This window comes from Vitis vinifera, chromosome 13 (genome assembly GCF_030704535.1).
Source record: "Vitis vinifera cultivar Pinot Noir 40024 chromosome 13, ASM3070453v1".
NCBI lineage: Eukaryota > Viridiplantae > Streptophyta > Magnoliopsida > Vitales > Vitaceae > Vitis > Vitis vinifera.
Genome location: NC_081817.1, coordinates 4,100,802 through 4,122,445, shown reverse-complemented (window position 1 = coordinate 4,122,445; position 21,644 = coordinate 4,100,802). Strand labels below are relative to the sequence as shown.

The following is a 21,644-nucleotide window of genomic DNA, read 5'->3' as shown; positions in this document are numbered from 1 at the left end:
TAAATGAGAAAATATATGGGAAAGAGAGAAAGAAAGAGAGAGAAAGAAGTGAGGGAAATTGAGATGAAGAGAAGAGAAAGGGGAAGAGGAGAACCAGGGGAGGAAACCAAGGTAATTAGAAAAAAAGAGGGAAAGAGATATCATAAGAGAGATTTTAAGAGAGGAAAGAAGAAAGTGTATAAAAGAAAGAAAAAAAATTAGGGGGTGAAGGGAGGATAGTGCAAAAAGTTAAAAGAAAAAACCAATTTTTATATTTAAGGATGGATACAATTTTTTTAATTTTAAAATTATGAAAATCTACAAATTTTTTATCTAAAAATTAGTTATTTTTACAACATTAAGTTGATTAAAGAAAGTTACAAAAATACTTGTTAATTAAATTATTTTTTACTATTTCAATCAAACATTTTTTCTTTTAGACCAAAAAATTGTTTTTTGGAATTTAGTTCGAAACATAATTTTATTACTAGAAACAACAAAAACTATTATTAAAAAATATTTTTTAAAACTGTTTTAAAAAACACAGGATTTCATTTTTTAAAAATTATATTCTATTTCACTTTGTTTTTAAAAATCGTAAAATAAAACATAACAATTAAACAATATAATGAATTTTTAAAGACAATTTTCTATTTTTAAAAATAAAAAATAATTTTTAATCACACAGTCAAATGAGCTCCAAATTAGTTCAACATTTTATAATTTTTTATATTTTTAATTTATCACTTTTTATAAAATAATTTTGTTTTAGCAGCAAAAAGTAAAATTTAATCTTAAACCTTAAATTAACCTCTAAGTTATTATTTGAAGGTACGTAAAAGTAATTATTTTTAAAATGAGTACAGCCGAGCAACAGGAAAAGTTGGGACTGCATTGTTCATTATTTTCTACAAAAAGCCCTCAAAGCATGCTCTTCCTTTTATGATGCATTTTAAGACAGGGATAAAATTGAGCTCAAAAATTAAGCTTTAATCATATAAGTTCATGTACGTAATTCTCAACCAGAAATATCGATAGCCTTGACATCGGGTTTCTTGACCTCTGCCTTCGGAACAGTAACAGTAAGAACACCATTCTCCATGGCAGCCTTCACCTCCTCCACCTTCACATTCTCCGGCAACCTGAACCGCCTCATGAACTGGCCGCTGCTGCGCTCCACTCGGTGCCACTTGTCATTCTTCTCCTCCTTCTCAACACTCCTATCTCCACTGATCTGCAAAATCCTCCCTTCCTCAACCTCTACCTTCACTTCCTCTTTCTTTACCCCAGGAAGATCGGCCTTGAAGACGTGGGCCTCCGGGGTCTCCTTCCAATCAATGCGAGTGTTCGCGAACGACGCCGTTTCTCCGGGAACCGATAGAGCACCGCCGGTGAATGGGAAGTCTTGGAACGGATCCCACAAGTCGAACATGTTGTTCCGTCGACCGCTGAAGAAGCTTGGAATTAGAGACATTATCTGAAAGTTTGTCGCAAGGGAGAGTGACGGAATTGGAACATTGGATTTGCGTTATGAGAAATCAACACCTGTTGCTATGGTACTGGTTGAAAGAAAGTTCAGATTCAGATATTTATAGGTGCAGACGAGGGTAATTTCGTCAAATTGTGTAGTGGATTCTAGATGCTTCAAGAAGATAGAGAAGTATCTAAAGAGACTGGATATAAATGTTTACGCGAGTACTAATATCGGAATACTCGCGATATTGTGTTGCTAGAAATCTCTGGAAAGACGCGGAACAGCTGCAACATTCATGAGACTCATCCCTTTGGATAGCAGTACACATGGGCCTAAAGTAGTCAGCCCATGACCATATTCCATAAATCCAAGCCCAGATTACAAATATCTTAATAGAACAATTGTGTTTTGGACCCAACTGACCCTAAAAATTAAGTTTTGATCCATATAAATTGCATAATTGATAGGTAGCATAATTGAGGGTTGTTTTTTTGTTTACTATATGATTTTTCTTTTGGATTTTTTCTATATCAGTGTCAAACTATGTATTCTTTTATCTTATGTCCTTAAAAATTTAAATTCTTAACTATGTCTTAATTTCAAATCTATTTACTTTGTAACAAAATTCAAAAAATATAGTTGTGTGTGAAGAACAAACAATAAAGTCATGACTTCTAATTTATCAATTTTGATTTTTTTTAGTAATCTATATAGTTTTTGAGTTCTAAATTATTTTTAAAAATCATTAAACACGGTTAATAATTCAATACAAAATATCACTAGATTTGAAGTTCATTTATCTATTGAGAAAATTTATAAAAATATAATTATATGTAAAATAAATAAATAACAGAGTCATTGTAGATCAATATTTGTTCATAAATTTTGGTATTTATTAGATCACTATTTAAGTTTCAAATTATTTTTAAAAATTACTAAACTTGTTAATTAACACATGTAATGCATTAAGTCTTATTTAATTTAGAGTTTATTTGTCTAATAAAAAAATATTTAAAAAATGATTCTATGGAGAAGAGAAACAATCAAGTCATTCTAAATCGATTTTTATTCACAAATTTATAGTTTTAATTGGATCATTGAGTTTCAAGTTATTTTTAAAAATTACTAAACTTGTAATGAATCCAATATATTTGGTGTTGTTTTATTTAGAATTTATTTTCTTTGTGAAAAAATTGTAAAAATATGATTACATGTAAAGAAGAAACTAGCCAATTAAGTCATTCAAATTGAGTTCATGACTTTCTAATGTTATTAAGTTTCATGATTTTTTAGTACTAATTAAATCGATTTTTGAGTTTCAAATTATTTTTAAAAATTAATAAATTTTACGTATCAAGTATAGTTTGATTTTAAAATTATTTGCTTAATGAAAAATTTTAAAGTTAGAAAAAAAATTTAAAAATAGGTAATTCAAAGCAATATCATATATGAAGAATTTTTTTTTTTTCTTTAGTAATGGATCGTGAAGAGAGTGAAAGAATGATATCATACTCAATTTTATTTGTTTTTTATATTTTTTAAAGTTTTCTATATTTTTTATAAAAAAAATTATTGAAAATAACTTATAGTTAGAGGATATTTAGGAAGTGCTTTCAATAATTATTTTCTATTTAAAAAAAAAATACTGAAAAAGGCATTTGGCATTGTTGTTTATGTTTTCAAAGTTATGTTTTCTATGTTTTTATACTACTAACTAAACAAAATAAAAAAATAAAAAACAAAAAACAAAAATAAATAAATTATTAATAAGGATTTTCCAAACCACAAAAACGTAATAAATCTCGATTCAATCTTCTAAAGAAAAACTAGTTCATCCCTATCGAGAATATCTCCACAAACTAAGGACCATTCGGATGAAAGAAAAAGAAAATGCTTCAGAATGGTCCATTTTCTTCTCTTGTACTTCAAAAAATCCCCAAGTGTCATGTAATCATGGATTCAATAACCAGAACACACCAATTTCATAGCACCGCTGAGGAAAGAGAATAACCTTCTGGATGAGCTTCTTCATATTCTCGGAATTGTTTGCCAAAGTATACATCAGACCAATCGGGATTGAGACATAGAGAGCGAACTTTCCGATTTCCAGGATTCCCTTTGAAGTTCCGATGGAAGACATTTTCATGAGGAAATTACGCAAGTGAAATTTTTTTTGGGCACTTTAAAATTGGAGCAAGTGAAGCAAGCGTATTAAAAAGGAAAAGTTGTATTTATAGGCTGGAACATATATGGTTTTGAAAACCCACGTATCTGAAATATGAGAAAGATTTGATAATCACGTTCCAAAGGAAAGGGTTGTCTTGCTTTCGATATTTTCGGCCGAAATGTCGCGACATGAAAAGGTAGCAAGCAAATTCAACAAGGGGCTTGTGGGAAGAAGACGAGAAATTTAGAAATTGGGAATTTCCTGATATGGGGGTTAGGGCAAAATGACCAGAAGAAAGATTCCCTACTTTTGGTTCTCAGTTTGGGTTTCTTTATGTTTCAACTTTGAGAATGAGTTCAAAGTTTGAAATTGTTCTGCTGACATGGGGAAAATTTGCTCATGACACAGAGAAATTTAGGGGTAATACAGGAAGAAGAAAAGTAAATAGGAGATAGTGCACATTTTGGATATTATTTTACCTATTAATAATTGAATCTCATATTGAATCTCATATTTTATATACTTGTGTTTTTAAAATCATATATTTTTCACATCACCAGCCCAAAACCTTAACTTTCCCTTCTATTTTTAAAACTTTTCAACATGGTGAGAAAATAAAATAGCCCGTACGTATTTTTCTTGCTTGGGTGCTTGGGATAGTTTTCTACCTCTCTTTTGACATTTTTCTGGGAATATTTCCTTCATGTCTCTCCCTTTCTTTTTCTTTTTTTTCTTTTTTCAACACGTTGTGAGAGCATATATTATAATTAAAAGGACCCCAGAGAGCAGGATATGATAATTAAGAGGACCATAGTTGGTTTGGATGCAAGTTTGTTTTTTTATATTTTTTTTTTCCTGTTTAGATTTGTGAAAGTCTTTTATCTGGTTTTTATGTGGCATTTAATTTAAGTAATTATTGGAAAGTAAACTTGATTGAGAATTTTTGAAAACTAGAATTAGATTTAACTTCTAAAAGTTAAAAGAAAATATTTTATTTTAAACAATTGGATTTAGTTTTTATATATAAGTAATTGACTTGTAAAAAGTTTTTATATTTTATTGTTGGGAATTCCTATATTTTTATTATTATGAGTTTATATTTTATTAGATATGAGTATTTAAAAATAAAAAATTATATAATCTATGAATAAGAAAATGAAAACAATAAATTTTAAATTCTTCTCTATTATTACAAAAAAAAAATGAAAAATAGGAGGTATTCATTTGAACTCCTCAAATTCAATAAAAATAATTACGATAATTTGAGTATAAGGATAAATGTCTTGTTTGGAAAGTGTTAACCCCTTGACATAGACCATGTGGCACTAATGTCTCATGGGATAGCACCTTAGCCTCATGAGTAACCTATGACATCAACAAGGTGGCATATATAAGGGCACAATGCCTAGTGCAATGAGACAATTTGGTGAGCCATAGGTGAAATATCATGCCAAGTGGAGCACCAAGAGAGACTCGAATGAGGCATCAATGTGGAGCATGTTGACTTAAATGCAATACACAAAGGCACAATGCCTTGTTGCGCGAGGAATCATGGATACAATGTCATGACATGTTGCTGCATCAAGAAAAAAGCTTGGGTAAGGCATAGAGTTGCCACAACAACAATATGGATGCAAAAGCATGTTGTCGTGACATGAATGCAATTTGAATGTGCAGGCCAAAAGAGGGTTTGACACACACATGAGCCATATATATAGATGCATGTGGCAGCAATACGACGAGTTGGACTTGAAGTGGGATTGCAAGTCAAGCATGAGTAGGAGTCCTAATGCCTATTGTAATTGTAGTCTAAGTAGGACTAGGACTTTGAGTCATAATAGGATTGGTTGATGTCACAACCTATCAATAAGAGTCTCAATAGAACTAGGATGTGTAATCCTAGTTTAACAAGGAGTGTGTGGCATCACTTTATAAAAAATGAGGACAAAGACCCTCCTAATAAAGATCTAGAGATGGAGATCATGAGGGAAGCTGCTAAAGTCTTGTATTCTTATTTAGTAAGCTAATAAAATACAAGTTAAGATTGGTGACCTATAAACCTCATGTGTGCCTTGTGTGTTGTTACCATCTCATGGGGAAAGGTGTAAACTAGCTTAGAGAGCTTCTAAGCATCACATAGACGCGAAAACTTATGTGGGAATTTGCACTTAGAGAGAATAAGAAAACCAAGTGCATCACCTGAAACTACTATTCTAAAGATTAAGAGAACACAAACTTTATGTGAAAAAGGAGAAATATGAGTTTGCACAAAAACATATTACCTTTCTAAGGTACAAGATAAGGGAAGGTTTGATTAAGATGGATAAAGCAAAGGTCCAAGTCATCAGAGATTGGCATGCTCTAAGTAAGGTGACAAAATTAAGATCCTTCTTGGAACTGCCAAACTACTATTGAACATAAAAGGTTATTCCAAGATAGTAGCTCCCCTAACTAACCTTTTAAAGAATGATATCCTCTAGAATTGGAGCTTGGTATGCCATAAAGATTTTGAAAAGTTGAAAGTGGTTATTTCAACTGAGTCGGTGCTACATCTACTGAATTTGGATTTGTTTTTTAAGGTCCGGATAGATGTATCAGCCAAGGCCTTAGGAAAAGTCCTAATGTAAGAAAGACACCCAATAGCCTTTGAGAGTCAGAAGCTCAATGAGGCAAAGCAAAGATACTTCACTCACGCGAAAGAGATGACAGTAATTATCCATTGCTTGCAGCAATGGAAACATTATCTATTTGGGAGTATATTTACTATAGTCACAAACAATGCGACTAATACCTTCTTCAAGACTTAGAAAAAGTTGAGCCTTAAGCAAGCTAGATGGCAAGAATTCCTGACCAACTTCAAGTTTGATTGGTTGCATCAACCAAGAAGACATAATGTAGTTGTAGATGCCTTAAGCCAGAAGAGGGTGACAAAGTATGTAACTGTTTTATCACATGTGATCTTAGATTTTAATGAAAGCATCAAGTAGGCTACTAAGCTTGATTCTACTTATGAGAAAATGAAATAACAAGTCAGAGATGGGACAACAAGAAAATATAACTAGAAGATGACCTCTTAGTGGTTAAATGAAGCAAACTATATGTACTAGGAAGTGCTTAGGTAAGAAGTTGTTAAAAAAGACCCATGAGGCCAAGTGGACAAGTCACCTTATTAAAGAAAGGACACCAACACTATTGTCCAAGTCCTATTACTTGTCGGAAATGAGAGAGGATGTCCAAGCATATGCCCGTTCTTATTTAGCATGTCGCTTAGACAAGACAGAGAAGAAGAAAGTAGTGGGGTTAATGTTGCAACATTTCCCTATCCTAGAGAGACCTTAGGAAAGCATATCAATAGACTTCATTGGTGGCTTTCCAAATGTGGGGGAATTCAAATCTATTTTTATTATAATAAATTGATAGATTCTCTAAATATGTTGTCTTCATGCCTACACCACATGCATGTCTCGCAAAAGAGACAACTAGGCTATTTTTCAACCATGTGGTCAAGTACTTCAGGTTGCTTAAAGACATAGTAAGTGATCGTGATGTCTGATTCACTAGCTAGTTTTAGACCAAAATATTCAAACTCCTCGGTTTAGAGTTGAAGTTTTCAACTACAAATTATCTGCAAACAGACGCCAAACAAAGCATATCAACATTTTACTTGAAGAGTACCCCAAACGCTATCTTTCTACAACATAAAAGAACCGGGTTGATATAATGAAGATAACTCAGTTATCCTATAACTTGTAGAAGAGTTCGACAACATGATTGAGTCATTTCGAGTTGGCCACAGAGCAATAGCCAATTATGCACTTGGATGTGGCTAAGCCAAAGTCTTGTGGTAGTTGTCCTACAAAATACAAATTTGCAAGGTCTAGGTAGGAGATGCTCGATGAAGCTTGTGAGAGCTTATAGAAAGTCACAAGAAGGATGAAAAAGTATGCAAACGCAAAGGCGAAAGACCCTTGGAATTTCATATTAACCCCTTAGATATGGAAAAATGTTAGTAGCAAGACTGTGCAAAGGGGTTAGTTCCCAAATATGACAAACTTTTTGAGGTGATGCAAAAGGTAGGATATGTAGCTTACAAATTAAAGTTGCCTAATAGGTTAAAGATACACCTCATAATCCATGTAAGCTTTTTAAAACCTTATCATGAGGACCTAGACCCAAGAAAAATATAGGTGAGACGAGCTCCACCTATGATCAAAAAATAGTTTCATCATGAGGTAGAGGAAATATTGAATCATCGAATTATGGGAATGAGCAAGAAAAATTGAAATGTTGATTATCTAGTTCAGTGGAAAGTCAATCCTAAATCATCAGCAAGTTGGGAATGAGATATGACATTATGGCAGTTTAAAAAGAAAGTATAGGCCTAACTATAGTCCATGTCGATGAGAACGTCAACTGCATTAGGTGAAGGTGGTTTGTTAGCCCCTTGATATGGACCATGCAACACTAAGGTCTCATAAGGCAGCACCTTAGCCTCATGAGTAACCTATGACAACAACAAAGTTGTACAAGGGCACAACGTCTTGTAAAGGAAGACGACTTGGTGAGCCATGGGTGCAATGTCATGGCAAGTGCAACACTAAGAAAGACATAGATAGGCATATCGATACGAAGTAGCGATGCCAACTCAGATTCAATACATAAGGGCGCAATGCCTTGTGCATGGAGAGTCATGAGCACAATGTCATGACATGTTGTTGCACTAAGAATAGAACTTAGACAAGGTATGGAGTTGTAGCAACAACAAGACGGATGCAAGAACATGTTGCCTCGATACGAATGCAATCTAGATATGTATACCAAAAGAGGTTCTGGCGTATACATGAACCATATATATAGATGTACGTGGTAGTAGCACAAAGAGTTGGACTCAAAGTGGGATTACAAATTAAGCATGAGTGGGAGTCTTAATGCCTATTATAATTGTAGTCTAAGTAAAAGTGGGACTTTGAGCCCTTGTAGGAGTGGTTAGTGCCACAACCTATCAGTAAGAGTCCCATTAGAACTAAGATGTGTAATCTTAGTCTAACAAAGAGTGGGTAAAGCCACTCTTTAAATAAAGACTACAAAGAGCCTCATAACAGAGATCTAAAAAGGAAGATCATGAGAGAAGCCTCAACTCACTGAAGTTATTGTGGGAGTCTGGCTAAAGTCTTGTATTCTTATTTAGTAAGTTAATAAAATACAAGTTGGGGTTGGTGCCTTGTAAACCTCATGTGGATCTTGTATGTTGTTGTCATCTTGTAGGGAAAAGTTGTTAGCTTCGAGAGCTTCAAAGCGCTACATAGACACGAAAACTTGTGTGGGAATTTTACACATGTAACAAAAAGGTTATAAGAGTCAAAACAACTTTATTCCTAAATCAAAAGGCTTTTTTAAAAGACATAAGGAAAGACAAGAAACCTTTTCCCACCATCTATTAAATAATGGATGAATGTACTTTTGAGAAGATTTCAAATACAACCACCTTAAAAGAAGCTTGTGAGATATTACAAAGCATATAAAAATGAAATTTCAAAGTTTGAATGTAAAAGAATGAAACAATCTTCTATTTAAAAGACACAATGAAAGTTTAAATGACATTCATGTTATTGAAAAAAATACTTCCATATTCATATACATATTCAAAATTCGATTATGTTGTTGTGGCCATTGAAGAATCTAAAGATTTAGATTTCATGGCCATTGAGTAACTTATGTTGTCATTGCAAGTTCATGAAAAGATTAAAAATGAGAACTAACAAAAACTTGAGCAAATTCTATAAACAAATTAAACTTATATTAAAGGAGAATGAAGAAAATTTTGATAATGAAAGAAGTCAAAATAATCATGGGCATAGTCGTATACATGGTTATGGTCAAGATTATAGAAGAAGAAGTGATTTGAATTCATCAAACAATGAAGGAACAAGTTAAGACTCATATTATTCATGAGGATGTGGAAGATGACACAATATATAAGTTATAATCATGTATGATAAATAAATCTCAAATTTAATGTTAGTCTATATATATATTATGAAAAGCAAAATCAAGAACAACCTACTTTATTGTTGGTATATAAGTGAGAAAAGTAAGGAAAAAAACACTTGGTATCTTGACATTGAAATAAACAATCATATGTAGATATTAAAAATATCTTTTTGAAGCACTTGAGGAATCCAAAAATGGTTATGTCATATTTGGATGAGTTTTGATGAAAAGGCAAAGGTAAAATCTGAATTTGTTTGAAAAATGAAAGACATTAATTTATTTTGAACATCTATTATGTGTTCAACATGAAAAATAATATATTAAGTTTGGGTCAACTCGTAGAAAAGTGTTATGATATTCATATGAAATTCAAAGTCTCTCAGTACGAGGTCAATAATATGCCAATTTAATTGTTAATATGCTCATAACAAGAAATTGAATGTTTTTTGTTGTACATTGAAATTGTTGTTGTAAAATGTTTAAAATCTTATGTCCATTATTCCTCTTGGATTTGACACTTAAGATTTAGACATCTTAGTTTTAGAATATTGAAGTTGCTAACAGAGAAGAAACTGGTGAAAGAATTACTTTTTATGGATCAATTATGTAAAGGACCCTTACTTGAAAAACATGCTCAAAAAATTTTTCCAAAGGAAATAATTACAAGAGTAAAAAAGCCTCTAAATTAAATTCATCCATGTAGACATATAAGGTCCAATTTGAAAAATATTGTAAAGCTTATAAAATTTGTCGACTTTAACGATTTCATATCCTCCACAATAAATAGTATAATAGAGAGAAAAAAAAAAATGAAACTACTCTTGACATCGCTCAAAGTATGTTAAATAGTAAGAAAATATTAATAAGGTAACATATAATATTCAAAATAATTTAATTCTCTTTTATCTTTCTACAAATTATGAACCAATAGATTATAAAGCAGTAATTTAAGATAAGACATGACAAAATGTTATGGAAATAAAAGCAATGAGAAAGAATGACACATGGAAACTAAAATCCCTTCTAAAAGGAAAAAAAAACAATTAAAATAAGTATTGGAAACAAAGAAGAACGTAAAAGGAAAAATAGGGAGATGCAAAGCAAATTTGATACCAAAGAGTTACAAGTAACAAGAGGGTAAGAAGTCATTGATTTTTCATGATCAAAGCAATCACATTGATACAAAATTTCATTTTGTCAAGGAGTCCATCATGAAAAAGAAAGTGTAATTAAAATTTGCAAATTCTCATAATCAAATTGTGGATATTTTTACAAAATGTTTCAAATTTGAAGATTATAAATGGTTAAGAATGGTGCTTGGTGCTTGGAGTTACAAATCAAGTTTACAGGGCATGATAGAAAGTTAAACTTGATTTAGGAAGTTTCTAAAATTAGAACTAGATTTAGTTTTTAAAAATCAAAGAGAACATTTTTATTTGAATGATTAATTTAGTTTCTATATTCAAATATTAGAGTACGAGAAGGTTTCCATGTTTTATTATTAGGAGTCTTTATTTTGTTAAATATGAGTATTTATGGATTATAATTATTTGTATGTTTCTTCCAACTTTATTGCTTCACCAGTAATCGAATTAGAAGTTCCTTTCAGCTGCCTAGGGTTCATCTAAAGTTAAATTGTGAGAGACAAGATTCATAGGAAAGTGGTATGTACATATTAGTTCAATGAAATAATCACTCCATGGTGCTTAGCTGAGCATTGTCTGCTCAGTTTTGGTGTTATCTCTCACTCAATATCTTGAAAGTTAGGTGGAAAACTGCAAATCCAACTAAACCAATTTTTGTACAACTTGGATCTAAGCCCATGTGAATGAACAGACACAATCCAATAAATGAAGGAGCCCAAACATGGTTTTCCAAGTATTTTAGTGCGCTTCCTTGACTTGACAATATAATTTAAAAAAGTTAAAATGGAACCAACAACCCATGTGAATGAACAGACACAATCCAATAAATGAAAGAGCCCAAACATGGTTTTCCAAGTATTTTAGTGCGCTTCCTTGACTTGACAATATAATTTAAAAAAGTTAAAATGGAACCAACAACCCATGTGAATGAACATACACAATCCAATAAATGAAGGAGCCCAAACATGGTTTTCCAAGTATTTTAGTGCGCTTCCTTGACTTGACAATATAATTTAAAAAAGTTAAAATGGAACCAACAACCCCAACAACAATTTTGACTTAGAGCGCGTTCGGGAGTAATTTTATAAAACGTTTTTAATATTTTTAATACTTGAATAATAAAAATTTCAAATATTAAAAGTTTTTCCTAAAATCACTATCAAACGAGCTCTTATACATTTAAGGATAACTTAAGAAGCAGTCATCAATCTGACATATTTGTATCCAGTTATTATAAAATAGTGGTACTAGAAACTGAGGGTAATTAATCGGAGAATTGCTAGAAATCACCTCTAAATTTTTTTTTTACGTAGGAGTATAGTGATCATCAATGTGGTAATAGTATGAAATAATATTTAAGCACAATCTTAAAGAAGTAATCAAGACAACGGATCGTTTGTGAGAAACAGAACCAGCCTATTTGGAAACCTCGCTCAGGAGAATTCCTAACAATAACAGAAGACCATCTAGAACTTAATTATGAAGGAGTCCCTTGAAAGATGAGAGGTAACTAATCAAGCTCTCGAGGGATTGGTGTGAAGAACCACCTTGCTTTAGACACAAGTCTGCCTTCTCCTTCAACTCAATGCTTCTACGTCTAATTTCCTGCCCTTCTTCCTCCACCATAAGTCTTCTGATTGTTCTCTCTATCTCCCCTCTCTCCAACCCACTCTCTAATTGCAACCCAACTCCCCAAACTTGGCTCACATACCTCGCGTTCACCCTTTGGTCCCCAGAATAAGGCAGACAAATCATTGGAACCCCTTCACAAATACTCTCCAACGTGGAATTCCATCCATTATGAGTCCAAAACCCTCCCGTGGCGGGATGAGCAAGAACTTCTTGTTGAGGAGCCCATTTCACAATATGTCCCCTTCCACCTATCATCTCAAGGAACCCGTTTGGCAGTGATTCAAGCCATTCATAACTACGGATTAACCCTGGTCGAACCACCCACAAGAAGGGCTGATTGCTGTTGGCTAGCCCCCAAGCCATCTCCAGAAATTCATTCTCATCCATTGTCGCAATACTCCCAAAGCTCACATAGATCACAGATTTAGGTGTTTGTGTGTCTAGCCAGGTAATGGAACTGTGGTCATGTGCTAGTAAACTACTTGAAGAGGTTGGGAAGTATTTCTGAAATGGGCCTACTGGGAACAATGGGATAGGAAAATCTTGGTGAAGTCTGACAAGTGCAGATTCTTCAAGATCCTCGAAGGAGTTCCAGATTAGCCCGGAAGAAGCCTTGGTTTCTTTGATCGCGCTAACAAATAATTGATAAAAATCTTCTGGGTTCCGAGTGTTGATCACTGGAAGGTCCTTGACTTTGAGTGGAAGAAGCTCCGGCACTGATGACTCTAGTTGAGAATCTGAGAAGAGAAAAGGAAAATGCATATGAATTCCCCATGGAGCAAACATAGAGGATCAGAATACATATATTTATCCCTTGATGTGTATGATCACTGACTGATGATTAGACCAGCTCAAGCCTATGGGCATAGAACAGTGTACATTTGTGTCTGTTGAATGGTTGTAATTATGGTTTCATGGAATTACTCAATTAGAAACTCACCTTTTATGGGGAGGTACCCACTTTTCTGCAGATATGGCATGGCAGCAACAGCAAGAAATGAAGAGACACTACTGGTGCGTAACACCATCCTAGGGAGCTTAAGGCTGTTGGCAACAGCCTGGGTGAAGTGCCATACAGCGTCTGTGATTAAGCAAGCGATAGGCTCCTCTGAAGGATTAGATAATAACTGAGACAAGCAATCCCGGAAAGGCGCGACGCAGTTGATGTTGAGGAGTGAGAGGAGAGCTATGACATCTGCGGTGGAGGCTTCGGTTTTAGACAAGCCGTCCGGGATTGAATGGAAGGTGAAGAGGGGATAGTTGGCAGGGTTGGGAGAGTTGAAGTGGGTGTGGATGATGGTGATAGAGAAGCCTTTGGCATGCAGAATATTTGCAAGAAGAAGCATGGGGTTTAGGTGACCTTGTAGGGGCAGTGGAAACAGTACCAGTCGGAAACCCTTCTTCTGTTGATGGGTTTCTCTTGAGTTCTCCATGGTGCTTGGCTGGGTGTTCTCTCAGTTTCGAAGTTGTCTAGATCTTCCCAGAAAACTTGGCCTAGTGAGTAGACAATTATGGAGGCATAATTGGAGGTTGGTGCAAACGGTGCCTATTATTTATGAGGATTGGGACCAGTTTCTGCTGCGTTCGAATTGGCCCTGGCTTCAATGGAACAAACAAAATCCAATAAATACAGGAGGCTAAAATGATCTGTTTCCCAAAGTGCTTTTTGACTTGCTTCTCTTATTGATTAATCGTTACTGCGATGCTATATAATTTTTTGAAAAGTGGAGTTTTTTATACTGTGTTTACTGGGGGATCACACGATAGCGTCTAGCAAACAGAATATGGTTTGGGGCTTTCGATTGCCATTTACCACATTTTTCCCTCACGTGTAAGTTTTATGGTTTTCTAAAATTTGTTGACTGGGAACAGTGCATTAAATTAGTTTACTTCGCAATGATACCATGAATCCATGATCAGGAAATATTAGCAAACGCCCTTTCTCCGGTGCATGTAAACTCCACAATTTTAGTGGTTTATTTTGGTAACCCATGTGGGTGCAGAACAGTCACAATTTGAGGAAAAATAGAAAATCTAGCTAATGACCAGCTTATAATACGCTACAACAATTATAAAAGACCCTCCAGTAATCATGAAGAAGTTGCTTGAAACTGGAAGAAAAAGGATGAGATGTAACTAATCAAGTCCTCAAGGGTTTGGTATGAAGAGCCACCTTGCTTTAGACAAAGATTTGCCTTCTCCTTCAGGGCAATGCATCTGTCTCTTATTTCCTGCCCTGATTTCTCCACCATTAGTCTTCTGATTGCCCCTTCTATTTCCCCTCTTTTCAGGCCATTCTCCAATTGCACCCCAACTCTCCAAACTTGGCTTACATACCGCGCATTCACTTTTTGGTCAGAAAAACAAGGCAAACAAATCATAGGGACTCCCTCACTAATACTCTCCAACGTGGAATTCCAGCCACTATGAGTACAAAATGCTCCAACAGCAGGATGAGCCAACACTTCATGTTGAGGAGCCCATTTCACAATGTGTCCCCTTCCACCAATGGTCTCTAGGAACCCACTTGGCAGTGGTTCAAGCCATTCTGAGCCACGGATGAACCCAGGTCGAACCACCCATAAGAAGGGTTGTTTACTGTTGGCTAGTCCCCAAGCCATCTCTATAAAATCAGTTTCATCCAATCCTGCAATGCTCCCAAAGCTCACATAGACCACAGAATTGGGTGCTTGTGTGTCTAGCCAAGCAATAGAGCTATGGTCTTGGATTGATAAGGTAGTTGAAGTTGGTGAATATTTATGAAATGGGCCTATAGGGAAGATAGGGATATGAAAGTCTTGGTGGATTGTGGCTAGTGCAGATTGTTCAAGGTCTTCAAAGGAATTCCAAATGATCCCCGAGGAGGCCTTACTTTCATTGACCATTGCTGCCACTAGTTGATAAAAAGCTTCCAGCTCGCATGTATGGATCGCTGGAATATCTTTGATTCTGAGGGGAGGAAACTCTTGCAGTGGCTCTTCTAGCCTAGAATCTGAGATATCAAAAAAAAAAAAGGAGAAAGTGTGAGCAATTCATAATGCATATAAACAATCTTAATTTGTAACTTATGCCATACTTACCTCCAGCCATTGTTGGGTTGCAAGTCTTTGGTTTCCAAAACTCTATCTCTCCTTATGGATGGTGTAGTTTCTGAAGATTTTCAGCAGCATGAGAGAGGAGCTCGGGACCAAGACCGATATTTAAAATACAAAGAAAACGTGGCTTCCCATCAAAGCCACGTTTCTCTGATTTGCCACACGATGAGCAGTTGAGAGAAACGTGCTCCTTAACAGCAGCTACATGATGAAGGACGTGGCCAAGTGTTGGACCACTTCAGGGCAGCGGAACGTGGGTGATTTGATAACATTCTCCCACTTGGTCCACACTTTTAACCTCATGTCCTATCTTAGATCATCATTTTTCCGCATTAAGTAACAAATATATGAATCATGGCGATAAGTCCTCTTTATAACGAGTGTTATCTTCCATGTATTACAATGTATTCATTTCTTAACATTTTACTTTATGTGGCAATATTGCTTAATGAATAAACCCTATGTTCATTCTTGGTCCAATGAAGTTGAATTTTCTCAAAATTAAATAAAGGTGCACATCAATATGAGAAAACATCATAATAAGAGTTTGTACAATAAAACTACATAGGGGAACTAAGCCCCATGTTCATTACATGATCCTTGAATTTCAACGGTGGCATGCCCTTAGTCAAAGGATCAGCAATCATCAATTCAGTGCTAATGTGCTCAATAACCACTTTCTTTTCTTTAACACGTTCTCTTATGGCTAGATACTTAATGTCGATGTGTTTGCTTCGACTTCCACTTTTATTGTTCTTTGCCATAAAGACTGCAGCTGAATTGTCGCAATATATACTCAATGGCCTAGATATTGAATCCATAACTCTAAGCCCGGAAATGAAACTCTTAAGCCATACACCATGTGAAGTAGCCTCAAAACAAGAAATGAACTCAGCTTCCATAGTAGAAGTAGCAGTCATGGTCTGCTTAACGCTCCTCCAAGATATAGCTCCACTGGCCAATATAAAAATGTATCCAGATGTTGATTTACGTGAATCAACACAGCCAGCAAAGTCTGAATCTGAGTAGCCAACTACCTCTAAATTGCTTGTTCGTCTGTACATAAGCTTGTAATCTTTGGTTCCTTGAAGATATCTCATCACTTTCTTTGCAGCTTTCCAGTGGTCTATACCTGGGTTACTCTGATATCGTCCTAACATTCCAACAGCAAATGCAATGTCAGGCCTTGTGCAGACCTGAGCATACATCAAACTTCCGACTGCAGAAGCATATGGAATGTTCTTCATTTGTTCCCTCTCAAGATCGTTTTTCGGGCATTGGTCCAGATTGAACCTATCACCTTTCACTATAGGAGAAACACTAGGTGAACAATTCTTCATCCGAAATCTCTCTAAAACTTTATTGATATAGGTTTCTTGAGACAAACCTAAGATACCTTTAAATCTGTCTCTATGGATCTTAATGCCAATGACATAAGATGCCTCGCCCATATCCTTCATGTCGAAATTTTTAGAGAGGAATTGTTTTACCTCATGAAGTAAACCCTTATCATTGGTTGCAAGTAAGATGTCATCCACGTATAAAACAAGAAAACAAACTTTACTCCCACTAACCTTAAGGTATATGCATTGATCCATAACATTTTCAACAAAACCAAATGAAGAAATTATGTTATGGAATTTTAAATACCATTGGCGGGATGCTTGTTTTAAACCGTATATGGATTTCTTAAGCTTACAAACCAATTGCTCACCATCACTAGAGGGGAATCCTTCAGGTTGTTTCATGTAAACCTCCTCCTCTAGCTCTCCATTAAGAAATGCAGTTTTCACATCCATTTGTTGCAATTCTAAATCAAAGTGGGCTACTAATGCCAATATAATGCGCAAGGAATCTTTCTTAGATACAGGAGAAAAGGTTTCCGTGTAATCGATTCCTTCTTTCTGAGTGAACCCCTTTGCAACAAGTCTGGCCTTGTATCTCTCAATGTTGCCTAATGAGTCTTTCTTTGTCTTAAAAACCCATTTACAACCAATGGTTTTCACACCATTAGGCAACTCAACAAGGTCCCAAACATCGTTGCACTTCATGGAACTCATCTCATCCTTCATGGCATTGTACCACAATTCAGATTCTTTGCAACTCATGGCTTGTGAAAATGATTCGGGATCATTTTCGGCTCCTATATTATAGTCAGATTCTTGTAGATACACTACATAATCACTAGGAATTGCTGACCTCTTAGTTCGAGCAGACCTTCTTAAGGTTGTACCAATATCTTCCGAGGAAGTATGAGGTTCAACTTGTTGTTCAGAAGTGTTAGGCAACTCCTGATCAACTTGGTCTACTGGAATGTTGTCAACAACTTGTGGAACTTCAATGACTGGTTGAACTTCATCGATTGTTCGTTCAACACCCGTTTGTACTTGAGGGGTGTTATGAACAATAAACAATCTATCACTTGAAGTGGAAGGTTGAGACTCTGTATGATCAATATCAGAAACTATGTTTCTAAATTGATCGCTCCCACTGACCAAGTCATATTCAAGAAATTTAGCATTTCTCGATTCCACAATCCTAGTGCTGTGAGATGGACAGTAAAATCTGTACCCCTTAGACTTTTCAGCATATCCAATGAAATACCCACTAATAGTCCTTGGGTCCAGTTTCTTCTCCTGTGGATTATAAATTCTCACTTCAGACGAGCATCCCCAAACACGCATATGTCGCAAACTCGGTTTCCAACCTTTCAATAACTCAAATGGCGTCTTTGGGACAACCTTGGTTGGAACTCGGTTTAATATATACACAGCTGTCTTAAGTGCTTCAGTCCACAAGAATTTAGGAAGTTTTGAGCTGCTAAGCATACTCCTCACCATGTCCAATAAAGTTCGGTTTCTTCTTTCTGCTACACCATTTTGGTCTGGAGAACCAGGCATGGTGTATTGGGCAACAATCCCATGCTCTTGAAGAAACTTCGCAAATGGCCCAGGTGATTGTCCATCTTCCAAGTATCTACCATAATATTCTCCACCTCTATCTGATCTCACAATCTTAATTTGTTTACCATATTGTTTCTCTACTTCTGCCTTGAAGACTTTAAAGGCATCTAAAGCTTCATTTTTATTATGAAGTATGTAGAGATACATGTATCGTGAGAAATCATCTATGAAAGAGATGAAGTATTTCTGACCATGAGAGTCCATGTCAAGACTACATATATCAGTATGTATGATCTCTAGTATGGTGGAACTCCTAGTAGCACTTCTCTTTGACTTATTGGTCTGCTTACCCTTAATGCAGTCCACACAAGTCTCAAAGTCAGTAAAATCTAGAGTACTAAGTACCCCATCATTCACCAATCTTTTGATTCTATCTATGGAGATATGACCTAATCTCCGGTGCCACAATGTAGAGGAATCCTCTTTTACAACACATCTCTTAATGCCAGTTTGGACATGCAATGAATTATGAGCAGTATCATTTTGTAAGAATATACAATAAAGACCATCAGACAAGATACCATTCCCAACACATTCAGATTTATAAATCAAACTGAAAGATGTTTCTGAAAAATGAAAGGAATATCCAAACGGTACAAGTCTAGAAACTGAAATCAAGTTTCGTGAGAAACTTGGTACATAAAAAGTCTTTTGCAATTCTAAAACAAAACCACTATTTAAAGTTAAATAACATATCCCTATTGCTTCCACATGCGAGCCCATCTTGTTTCCGGATAAGATGAATTGCTCACTTGTCACTGGCTTCCTTAGGTTTTGCATACCCTGCAAGGAATTTGAAATGTGGATTGTAGATCCAGAATCAATCCACCATGTGTTGGTATTTACATTAACCATATTAGATTCATAGCAAACAAATGAGGTAGGGTTACCTTTCTTCTCAAGCCAATTCTGAAATTTCAGACATTTCTTCTTCACGTGTCCTTTCTTTTTACAGAAAAAACACTTTTCGTCTTTCTTAATGTCAGATTTGGGAGGAATTTGTTGCTTCCCTTTCTGACTAGCTTGAGATTTTCCTTTCTTTCCTTTCCTTTGCGTCACCAGCATGGCACTTTCTCCTTGTTCCATCAATAACCTTCCTTCCTCTTGAACACACATGGTCATCAATTCATTGATAGACCACTTATCCTTATGTGTGTTGTAAGAGATTTTGAAAGGTCCATACTGAGGTGGAAGAGTGTTAAGAATAAAGTGCACCAAGAAAGATTCAGACATTTCTACCTCGAGTTTCTTCAATTGAGCCACAATGTCCCTCATCTCCATGATATGTTCATGCACACCTCTTACACCGGTGAGCTTCAGGGATGTGAACTTCATAATTAGGGTGCTTGCCAAGGCTTTATCTGAAGTGACGAATTGCTCGTCAATAGCCTTTAGCAATTCACGGACATTCTCATGTTGCTCGATTGAACCACGTATACCAGCACTGATTTTTGTCTTAATGTACATTACGCTAAGGCGATTAGATTTCTCCCAACGTTCGTACAATAAAATTTGTTCAGGTGTGCTGGTATCTGTGATCTTATGCGGTTCATCTTTCCTTATAGCATAATCTATGTCCATGCACCCTAATTGAAGAAGAATTCTCTCCTTCCATATCTTAAAGTTATCTCCTCTAAGTTCGGGAACCTCACAACGAATATCAGATATGCTAGGTAAAACTGCACAAAAGGATTAGAAGCTTATTAAAAATTTGAGGCTTTAATATAAATTCATGCTTTACCAATGTAGAACATGCTTAAAATTGAATCTAATTTTATTAAAAATTGCCTGTGGGCTAAATCTTTAATTCAATAAGATTCATTATCTTTATGATAGACTTTATCAAACTATTTTATTAAATCATGAAATTTATTCTAAATATAGTTTGATATTTTCTGTCTATAATCTTTATGATAAACTTATTAAATTAATTCTTCCTAACTCCTGTGGGTAAATTAGAAAAAATTAATTTTAATATTTTATCCTAATTAATTATATAAACATAATGAAAACCCTGTGGGGTAAAACATCATATTTATATAGTTAATTACAATTAATGTCTATAATGCGATCCTTATTAATATATAATTTTTTATATATAATTAAGGATGCTGTGGCTATTCCTTAATTATTTAAAAAATCATATGGATTCACTAGACATTAAAATCATATGATATAATTTTAATATATCTAACTAAATTTTAGGCAACAATTGCATGCATACTATATGATATAATCTTAATATATCTAACTAAATTTAGTCAACAATGTCAACAATTAGGCTATATATTTTACACATACAAACATATAAATTAAAATAAATAATTTAATTTGCATGTATAAAAATCACACATAATTTAGAATAATTTAAAAGGAATTCATATTATGAAAGGGTACCTAAATCCATATAAAAACAATTAATTCAAAACCAATAAAATAATTTATTAGATTTAACCCATGGCCCAATACACAAGGACCTTTAATAATTTTATTGGTCACTAATAAGCCTAATGGGTCCAAAAGTAAAAACCCAATATCTCTCTATTTTTTATTTATTTATTAATTTATTTGTTCCAACATTCAGCACGTTGGCATCATAACCACCCTAGTCTCCTGCAGCCGCATCATCCGCGGCACCAAAACAACACCTCAAATGGCGCTTCTGGAACGCCCGAAAATGGTGCCTGCAGCGGCGCTTGACTAGTTCCTGAATGGCGCTTGCAGTGGTGCCTGAATGGCACTCAGAACAGGCACCTGCATCGGCGCTTGAACAGCGCCTGAATGGCGCTCGTAACGGGGGCTTGCAGCGGCAAAGATCAGCGCTTGAATGGCACTGAAATGAGTGCCTGAATGATGCTGGAATGAGTGCCTGAATGGCGCTCAGAATTGGGGCTGAATAATGCTCAGAATTGGCGCCTGAATGACGTTTGGAAATGGCACTTGCAGCCCCTTTGACCAGCACCAGCAGCGGCGCTTTAATGTCGCTTGAATGTGGGGCCTGTAGTGGCTGAAACTGCAGCCCCAAAAGCACCGAAAATGGCTCTTTTGGAACGCCTTAAATGGTGCCTGCAGCGACGCTTTGAATAGCACCTGCAGTGGTGCTTAATGGTGCTCTAAATGGGGCTCGAAATGGCGCATGTAGTGAATATATATATATAATATATGTATGTAGATAGAGAAAGAAATGGGTTTTTATGG

The 21,644-nt window shown here is 35.2% G+C and overlaps 4 protein-coding genes across 4 annotated transcripts; all 4 read right to left on the bottom strand.

The window, feature by feature from the left end:
• Window positions 1-851: 851 nt before the first annotated feature.
• LOC100265108 (18.2 kDa class I heat shock protein) lies at window positions 852-1,538 on the bottom strand. The gene has a single exon (XM_002281249.5). The coding sequence runs from the start codon at window positions 1,451-1,453 to the stop codon at window positions 998-1,000; it is 456 nt and encodes a 151-aa protein (XP_002281285.1). The 5' UTR covers window positions 1,454-1,538; the 3' UTR covers window positions 852-997.
• Window positions 1,539-12,089: 10,551 nt separating this feature from the next.
• Window positions 12,090-14,184, bottom strand: LOC100254809 (UDP-glycosyltransferase 76B1). The gene is made up of 2 exons (XM_002281288.5): window positions 13,329-14,184; window positions 12,090-13,125 (listed from the first exon to the last, which is right to left on the bottom strand). Exons 1-2 carry the CDS (start codon window positions 13,819-13,821, stop codon window positions 12,230-12,232), a joined length of 1,389 nt encoding a protein of 462 aa, XP_002281324.1. The 5' UTR covers window positions 13,822-14,184; the 3' UTR covers window positions 12,090-12,229.
• A 152-nt stretch (window positions 14,185-14,336) lies between these two features.
• On the bottom strand, window positions 14,337-15,478 carry LOC100244500 (UDP-glycosyltransferase 76F1-like). Its single transcript, XM_019224580.2, has 2 exons — window positions 15,469-15,478; window positions 14,337-15,395 (listed from the first exon to the last, which is right to left on the bottom strand). The coding sequence occupies exons 1-2, from the start codon at window positions 15,476-15,478 to the stop codon at window positions 14,479-14,481; spliced, it is 927 nt and encodes a 308-aa protein (XP_019080125.2). The 3' UTR covers window positions 14,337-14,478.
• A 2,684-nt stretch (window positions 15,479-18,162) lies between these two features.
• LOC132254996 (uncharacterized) lies at window positions 18,163-19,730 on the bottom strand. The gene is made up of 2 exons (XM_059742318.1): window positions 19,337-19,730; window positions 18,163-19,229 (listed from the first exon to the last, which is right to left on the bottom strand). The coding sequence occupies exons 1-2, from the start codon at window positions 19,725-19,727 to the stop codon at window positions 19,195-19,197; spliced, it is 426 nt and encodes a 141-aa protein (XP_059598301.1). The 5' UTR covers window positions 19,728-19,730; the 3' UTR covers window positions 18,163-19,194.
• Between the last annotated feature and the right edge of the window lie 1,914 nt (window positions 19,731-21,644).

Coding starts and splice junctions, on each gene's coding strand:
- LOC100265108 (XM_002281249.5), bottom strand. CDS start 1,453: ATGTCTCTAATTCCAAGCTTCTTCAGCGGTCGACGGAACAACATGTTC.
- LOC132254996 (XM_059742318.1), bottom strand. CDS start 19,727: ATGGAGATGAGGGACATTGTGGCTCAATTGAAGAAACTCGAGGTAGAA. Junction 19,230..19,336: donor GAATTGGCTTGAGAAGAAAG/GTAACCCTACCT, acceptor AATTCCTTGCAG/GGTATGCAAAACCTAAGGAA.
- LOC100254809 (XM_002281288.5), bottom strand. CDS start 13,821: ATGGAGAACTCAAGAGAAACCCATCAACAGAAGAAGGGTTTCCGACTG. Junction 13,126..13,328: donor TGGGTACCTCCCCATAAAAG/GTGAGTTTCTAA, acceptor TTCTCTTCTCAG/ATTCTCAACTAGAGTCATCA.